This window comes from Rattus norvegicus, chromosome 18, assembly GCF_021556685.1.
Source record: "Rattus norvegicus strain SHRSP/BbbUtx chromosome 18, alternate assembly SHRSP_T2T, whole genome shotgun sequence".
Classification (NCBI taxonomy): domain Eukaryota; kingdom Metazoa; phylum Chordata; class Mammalia; order Rodentia; family Muridae; genus Rattus; species Rattus norvegicus.
In genome coordinates, this window is record NC_141551.1 from 35,145,749 (window position 1) to 35,154,150 (window position 8,402).

At 42.3% G+C, this 8,402-nt stretch overlaps 1 protein-coding gene across 2 annotated transcripts in view; it reads right to left on the reverse strand.

The window, feature by feature from the left end:
* Nucleotides 1-7,470, reverse strand: part of Ppp2r2b (protein phosphatase 2, regulatory subunit B, beta) — a 427,050-nt gene extending 419,580 nt beyond the window's left edge. The window contains exon 1 of one of the 2 annotated variants that reach the window (NM_022209.4): nt 7,016-7,290. In NM_022209.4, the coding sequence (NP_071545.2) occupies nt 7,016-7,094 (79 nt within the window). In that variant the 5' untranslated portion in view covers nt 7,095-7,290. Of the gene's footprint in view, nt 1-7,015 lie in introns of both variants that reach the window. The other variant, XM_087593321.1, reaches the window with a different exon arrangement.
* Nucleotides 7,471-8,402: the final 932 nt, after the last annotated feature.

The following is an 8,402-nucleotide window of genomic DNA, read 5'->3' on the forward strand; positions in this document are numbered from 1 at the left end:
GAAACTTCATGTGAATACTCATTCATATGTTCATTCGTACAGCACGCAAATGCCCATTATACACTTACTATGAGCTAAGAAGCATGCTAGGTTAGAAACCTTTGCCGTGGTAGGTGTGTAGTTGGGGAAAGCAGGCAATAAATAATTTAATTGGTTCATAAACAGCAAGGTAAGATAATTGTGATAAAATTAACCAAATCAGGGCAGTATAAAAGGGAGGGAAGAGCCTAGAGAGGAGAGGATGGGAGGAGGTTAAGGGTGGCTGGTTTCAGATGGAAGGCCAGGAAAGGATTCTGTGCTGTAGAAACATTTTGTGAGATGGATGTGATAAAGCATGATTGGATTGTAGTTATTTTTAGGAAGTTAAGCCCAAGGGGATTTTACCATAGATTGGAAGATGAATATGGGAGAAAGCAAGGAACTGTGGACGACTCCAAAAATATTTTTTTCTTTTTCCTTTTTTTTGGTTGGAGTAACTAGAAGAATGGAGTTCTCTCATTTCTTAAGCTGGATAAACGTGATGGACAAACAGGTTTTCTTCAGGGCAGAAATGAGTTGTTCTGAGATTCCTACTATGCTTTTGGGTAGAACTGTTGGGCAAACAGGTAGAAAATACCCAGGGACTCCAAGAAAAGATGGACAGAGAGGGAGAAGAAAGCATAAAGTTCAAACCTAGAAGGCAAGCTCTTAGGAAGGAAGCAGTGATTCTATGATCCTGTGCGAGGAATTCGAAGCTTTGCTCAAAGGAGACATGTCACAGATGACTAGATTCATTGGTGTGAGGACGATTTAGATTTTCACAAAACTCATATTGTAATGTGGTGCAAAGAGGAAACCAGAGAAAATGAGGGGGAGACAGCGAGTGTCAATGATCCTTCCAAAGCTTTTTTAAAAAGATGGTCAAGGAGAGCAGACCATGGCTGAAGGAAGATACAAGATCATCAGATGAGCAAGGCCAAATGACTTACTGTGTATGTATAGACTACACACAATGTTTCTGTAGAAAGAATGAGGTGGGCACAAGTGCAGGTCTAAAGTGAGTTAAGAAAAGGGATGTATGGTTAGAAGGCCCACTCATCTACTGCTCACCAATTTAAAAATATGCTTAAGACATAATGCAGTATCAAGTGACAATACAATCTTGCTCTGTTTGAGTGTAACAAAGCTCCCTTGATGTAGCTATTATCATTTTTATGTTACAGAGAAACGCACCATGCTTTCAAAAGGGTTTTTTAATGCAGGTGTATATTTATGAAGGTGAGGGAGAGTGATTAGAAAAAGAGTTGTCAGAGAAAGCTGTGGGTGGAGGTGCATTTGATGTGGGCTCTGAAGAGTAGGAGGCTTCTAAATACGTGGAAAGGATTTAGATGAGAGTGTAAGAAACATTAAGAATTCTGTAAATAAAAAAATGCAATGATGAATCTATTCTTTATATGTACTCTAGCATCGGACTGTGGGAGTTCTAATTCTGACTTTTGCTCTCAACAGGAGGGTGGCAACAGACAAGTAACCTAGCTTCTCAGAGACCTGACAACAGCAGGGGTCACCTCAAGATAGTTGTGAGAAACAGACACAAATAATCACACACATTTATATCATATGCACACTTAGAATTACAGCATGTCTTTCACTTATCTTTACATTACAATTACTTATGACATAAGAAAGAGTTACAAAAACATGCATTTGTGTGCATAAGGGAAGTGACTTCTAGCATGCTTTTTAAGGTTGTTGTTGAAAGATGCTCTGCTCCAAGTTGACCCTGTGGGTAAAGAATCATTATGGACAGAGAATGCGTGTGTTCATCCAATTTCCAATTCAGTTCTTAATTTTAAAAGGTTGGCTTGAATGTCTAATGAAAGTGAATGGGCCAAATCCAGGTGGCTCCTTGCTGTCGAGCACACAGAAGTACATAGATAAGGAGATCCTTTCAATACAGTAGAGAGGCTGTCCTCACACAGACTCCGAAGGAAGTGTGCAGGGTGATATGAAGGCTAGATGGGATCTATTGTTAGGGTCCAAGGACTTAGTCTCAGATCTTGGCTGTGTTGGTTTATTAAGTTTGGACTGAGCCAATTCCCCACTTAAAACATGCCAATACGAATGGCTATTGTGAGGAACAGGCAGACTCCAGACATGGTCTCTGGCACCCAGTTGGAATCCTCAGGATTCCTGTTGGCTGTTTGTCTTTTCTGTGACTTATTTGTCTTATCAACTCTGTGTCTAGAGTTTGTGTGACACATATACTTCCATTTTTGAAGTCTTGAAGTTTTCCTAGAAAGACTTCCTTTCAGATCACTTTTTTCCCCAAAATGAGTAGGGCTTTGTACACAGGAATGTGACAAGGACAATTGACTGAAAAGGGAGCACATGCAAGACACACCTGCTTATTCTTTTAGGAAAGGAGCCCCACTTTGATTGGTTAAAAACTAAAGAAGGTCTTCCAGTGTCTGTTCCCAAATTAGGCTCCAAAAAAAAAAATCACCAAGCCTCCTTCTATTTCACTGGCCTGCCCATTCCTTTGGCTTTTCTTCCCCTCTGGCCCATTTGCTGCCTTGACTGGTTTCTTTTGGCTGCAGTTTATGGAGCCAAAGGGTCCCATATTATGGAGCCTTTCTTTCCCCTTGGGTGATTTCTCTCCTACCTAGGGGAATAAGCTAAGTGATCCCTTAATGAGGTTATATAGAATCAAAGACAATATAAAGCAGTAACTAGCTGTCCTTATTTCTGACTGCACCCTCTTATCTGAAGGTAAAGAGCCACAGGACCAACTCAATGGCTCAGTCAGTTAGGTACACATATGCAAACAAGCTTGACAACCTGTTTGATGCCCAGAACCAACACGGTAGAAGGAAGGAGCTGATTCCACATGCAGCAGGACACATTCACAAACAAACAAACAAACAAACAAACAAACAAACAAACATGACTTCAAAGAACAATGCTGCAGTAAACAGTGTCTTAAAGTGTGTCTCCTTGTAGCTACCCAACCTTCAATGAGTAAGACAACTAGTGTTTATATGAGTATTGTGTTTGTGTGTTTATTTTCAGGTACTTTTCGAAATATACACACATTATTTTGCGTTTCACCTACATGATACTGCCATATGTGTTATCCTTCCAGTCGGTGAGAATCTACCCATTGTCTGTTATGAACTTGAGCCATTCTGGTGCTGGAAGTATAGCAGAGAGTATAGTTAAGCATGGACTTGCTTCCACAAAGCTGTCAGGCAATGTAGCAGGCTAACAAACACGTCATAACAATTTATTCAGAAATGACAAATTAGGTATGTTCTCTGAAGACACAGTCTTAAATAGCCATGATGAGCTGAGGGTCAGGGATGGATTACATGCTGGAAGTGGGAGTTGAAGTCTTGAATACCAGTGCATTATGGCAGAGGGGATTCCTAAAAAGCCTGTGGTTGGAAAGAGAATGTTGATAGCTGAATGGACTGTGTGGCCAGCAGCCAGACAGGATGGAGGTGCTTAAAGCCACGCAGGACGAGAGGTTGGACAGGTAGCAGAACAAACAGGATTTTAAATACAGATATGGTTGAGAACACAGGATGGAAGGCAGATTATTTATCTACTTAATGGAATGCATGCATGTGAATGCATGGGCACACATGAATGCAGAGGCCAGAGCAGTATTTGGGTTACTTTCTTTTATCACTCTTTACTTTAATTCCTTGAGATGATCTCTCATGGAACTAGAAGCTTGCTGTTTGGGGTAGTAAGTCAGTTCTTCATTTCCCAATGCTGGGATGATGGGTATACATGTCCATGTCCAACTCTTTTTTTTTTTTTGGTTCTTTTTTTCGGAGCTGGGGACCGAACCCAGGGCCTTGCGCTTCCTAGGTAAGCGCTCTACCACTGAGCTAAATCCCCAACCCCCCATGTCCAACTCTTTATATAGATGCTAAGGATTTGAACTCAGGTCTTTATGCTTTCAAAACAACTTTTCTTACCTCTAGGGACATCTCCATCTGTCTGTCTGTCTGTCTGTCTATCTATCTATCTATCTATCTATCTATCTATCTATCTATCTGTTTTTATGAGTATGGGTGTTTGGGTGTTTTGCTTGCATGTGTCTGTTCATCCCCTGCATGCCTGGTGCCTGTGGAGGCCAGAAGAGGGGATCAGATATCTTGGACTTGGAGCTACAGATGTCTGTTAGCTGCCCTGTGGATGCTGAGAATTGAATCGAGGCACTTTTCAAGAGCAGACAGTGTTCCTAACTGCTGAGCTATCTCATCAGTCCTAGGACTCTAAATTGTAAACAAATCATTCTTACTACTTTATAGAAAAACAAGTTTCCACCTGCTGAATTAAAAAACAGAGAAAGAGGGAAAGATAAGAACTAATTCATGAGGCTCATATTCTTGATCCACTTTCTATATGAAGTGTTATTTTGTGTTTGGGCCAGCATTGAATATAGCAAATTCAATATACACAAAGGTCAGTTTGCCATCACTATTTCTATCATTAATACTCTATCGTTGGCAACTATTCCTATTACCCTATCAGTGGCATTCTAAATGTTTTTCTCTGAAGCCATCCTACAGAGACCAAGGTTCAGAGAGGAAAATACCCAAAAGCACCTGTTGCCAGGCAGTGTAAGTAGGGTCTGTCCCAATCCATGGTCTTCCTTATGTGGGGAAAGAGTCTCGTCAAAGCAATACGAGGAAGACCATGCACCTCTTCAGAGTGATGGTTCTTTCCCTTAAGAAACCCAGTGCTGCCTTAGATCCTAAACTTGTTTTAGTACTACTTGTAGGAGAATTGGTGTGTGTGCATGTTGGGGGGGCATTTAGTATTTACTTGCCTTTCTGAGGAATATTAAAAAATTAGTTGTTCTCCACTTATCAGTTAAATAAAAGACAGCGTTCATAGCTGGAAATAAATAGGTTCAGGTGTAGAGTAACCAGGTTGCTAAAAGGAAATACACATCAAGAGACAAGCAAAACAAACTCAGACTCATTATGACAAGCTTTTCTCCTCAGGTGAACTTTAAATAAGTTAACTAGTTTGGGGAGACACAACGGTGTGTATGAGGACACTGCTTGGGACTGGGGACGGCAGAGTAAAGGAAATGTGAACCTCCCAGGAAACATGGGGCACTGTAATTAAAGCCAGACAGTATCTGCCATGCACTGAGCTTGAGAAAGTCTATTACCTGTCACATTTCATTCTCAGTCACCATGGGATGAGGGCTTCTTATTTCTACATTACAAAAGAGATTGGGTACAGAGCAATTAAGTACAGTGGGCCAGCTGGATCGGTATCTGACTCATGTCTTTTCCACCATGTCCCAGGGCCTTGCCCATGGTGTTATTTTGATGGATGCCCTCCTCCTACCTAATTGTCTTTATAAGATTCACAGTGAGTTCAAATACATGAGTCCCTATTTCCATCTGTAAGTCTGTTGATGGGGGTGAAGCAGAAGTTGTTTGTATTGAGACAAAGTAATGCTTTCGGTTTGATAGAATTAAGTAAATTGGTTTAAAGTCATTCTTGTGGTAGTAGTTTTGTCTATGTGACCAGAGTATTTAGTTTGATTAGTGCACAAAATACCAACTGAGATCAAGTGTTTGGGTTTTCAGAGTCTAAGCTGGGAGGAGGGAAGAAGGGAACCAGTCAGAATAGCCATTTAGGAACCTTCCAAGTGGCTTTTGGTCTTCGGTATGTAGAAGTTCTGGAGATTCTGATCCCTGCCACCTCTTCAATCTCCTTCCTTAATATATATAGAAATAAATGTAGATATTTATTAGACTTTATTCCACTCATAGAGAATTAAAAATACCCAATGGGTCATTTGCTTCTTAGCTATCAATACATTTAAGGGGACATATGGAAATATAAACGATAAATCATGTAAATAACCACTCCCAGTCTCAAATCTAAAGTCACCCCAAACATGTACTTCCTTTTCCTGTAGGAAGTGATCAGAAATCCACTTCATGAAAAAAAGTCTGCTTCTCTCATTTGCTATACACAGCCCCCGGGTCCCAGACTCCCACTGCAAGAATGACAAATACGGGTGGTTTCAGAGCAGGCTAATCATCACCCCCTCCATCCTGAAAGATGATGCCGGACTGAGCTGGACTCTCCTTCATCGTCCTTTTTAATACAGTTCTGCTTTTAGGATGAGCCCTCCAGCTGAAAACTATCCAGCTTACTTGCTTTACATGAAATTGCACTTTCCAGCAAGCATCAGACCCAAAGAAACAGGCAGATCACACAGGCAAGCTATGCAACCAGCTCCTTGCTTGAGAAATGCTGAGATCTGTGGCGCTGAGTGGAAGAGGTACTGCCAGATGTTTACCAGGCGCACACCCATATGCATGCAGAAAGTACACACCCATGTGTACATGTCATGCCCGGCTAGAAGTCGGCGAGGCAGTCGAAGACAGAAGCAGAGACCAGGGAAATTTTGTACAAGGCCCAGCCCATGCTTTTTTCATGGAATTAACTTGAGAACCCCACAAAACAGATTTCTAGAAAGTACCAGAAGTCAGCAACGCAAGTATAGACTGAAGTGCTCCAGTTCAACAACCAGTACTCCACCGTCACAGACTAAGCTAATTCTATTTTGCTAATTGCTTTCTTGGGCATGCACCAAGTTATTAAGCAGACATTGACAAAACAGAGCTAGGATAAATGTACGTGGCAGTACCCCCTGATTGTTTTTCCTCAGCACTAGTTCCAGTGACTTGTTTGCATGTTAAATAGAGTAAGGGAGATTGCCGAAATATTTCTGAATGATTTTTCAGAACAGCTGCCAGCGTAGAGATCACCTTTGCAACAGTATCCTGCTCTTCAGAAAATACTTCCCTTTCCTTGAGGAGGCAGGCTGATTTTCGGAACAGATCTATATATCAGATGCAAGCCCTCCCAGGGACGACAGTCATCTAGTAAGCTGCAGAAGCCAGCAGCGTCAGCAGAACCTGTGGGAAGTCAGACACCAGCCCACTTTGTCCCACCCACCCAGACACTCTCCCCCTCTGATCTGTACCTTCAGTGTGGCAGCTGGAAGAGAGGATGGTATTTGGAGGTCTGAAGATATAAGGCAGGTAACGAGAGAAGCATTTCATCTTCCAAAGGAAAAAGAAAATTCTAAATGAAAAACCAGTCTCCCGAATCCATAAGGATTCTCTCAGCCTTGAAAGCTGGCTACATCACCAATATGTTTATGTAGGTTCTCTCCCAGATCTGCAGAGCTGGGAAGCCCAAGGAATAACTGGAGATGGGTCCCATTTTGCCATCAGCGCTAGGAAGCAATGCCTTACATTTCTGCAGGCAGCTCAAACTCAGAAGCCCCCAAGCAAGCTGGGATAGAGCCTCTTCATTGGCTGAAGCTCCTCCGAGCAGGATTGCTGAGTAAGTCGGTCCTGCCTGTAAACACACGCTGAAATGTTCTGCCTGAAGCCTCTACCTTTCCCCGCGTGTCTGTTTCTCAGCAGTAGCAGTGCAGTCGGACACAGGAGTGGTGAGGATGAGTGACCATCTCCTGTTTAGCTGAAAGATCAGATTAAACAAAGACAGCATAGTGTTCTGCCCTGGAGGGGTTGGCTATTCAAAGGAGCCACCCGCAATGCCATGGATCTCAGGAATATTAAAGTACAGTGCAATGAAACGGGTCTCTGTCCTGAGTTTAATCTAGATTTAGTTCTTTTTCTCTCTCTCTTACCCCCCCTCTCTCTTTAATTCTAAAGATTAAACAATAGGGCCATTTATCATTTAGGTGAAGCCAAAATCTGGGTTGAGAGTCAGGGGTGGAGGGCTAACACAGAAAGATTCTGTGTTCCATTATAGCATCCCCCTGTGCCTGATACCCTCCACCCCCACCCTAAGCCGTAGCACCGAAACATGAATTTAGTCCTGATCTGCTCTCTGTACAAATATAAAGCCACAGCACAAGGGACGAGGCCAACTCAAGGGAAGTGACCCTACGACAGCTCATGCCCCTCATGACATAGAAAAATATCGAAACCAAGCTAACCCGGGAATTATACAACTTTTCCAAAATTCAGAGAGTTAGAGGGAGAAAGAAGAGAGAGAAGAGAAGAGGGAGGGAGGGAGGGAGGGAGAGAGAGAGAGAGAGAGAGAGAGAGAGAGAGAGAGAGAGAGCACACTGGACACTAATTTGGGGTTGGTTTAATTTGGGTGCATAAAATAAAGTGACTTCAGGGGCCTTGCCACTGGAAAGCAAGCATTCACAGGGCCGCAGCTTGGGATTTATAAGTTCTGTCAAAGACGCTATTGTATATGATGAAGAGAAAGAGCGAATGTCCTTTGTGCTGTATTCAGGCACACAAGGGAATGATTTAAATAGTCAGTGAAAGAAAGCAGATATTCCCCTGAAAGGGGCTTTTAAAAATAAGATTTAAAATAAGAAGTGC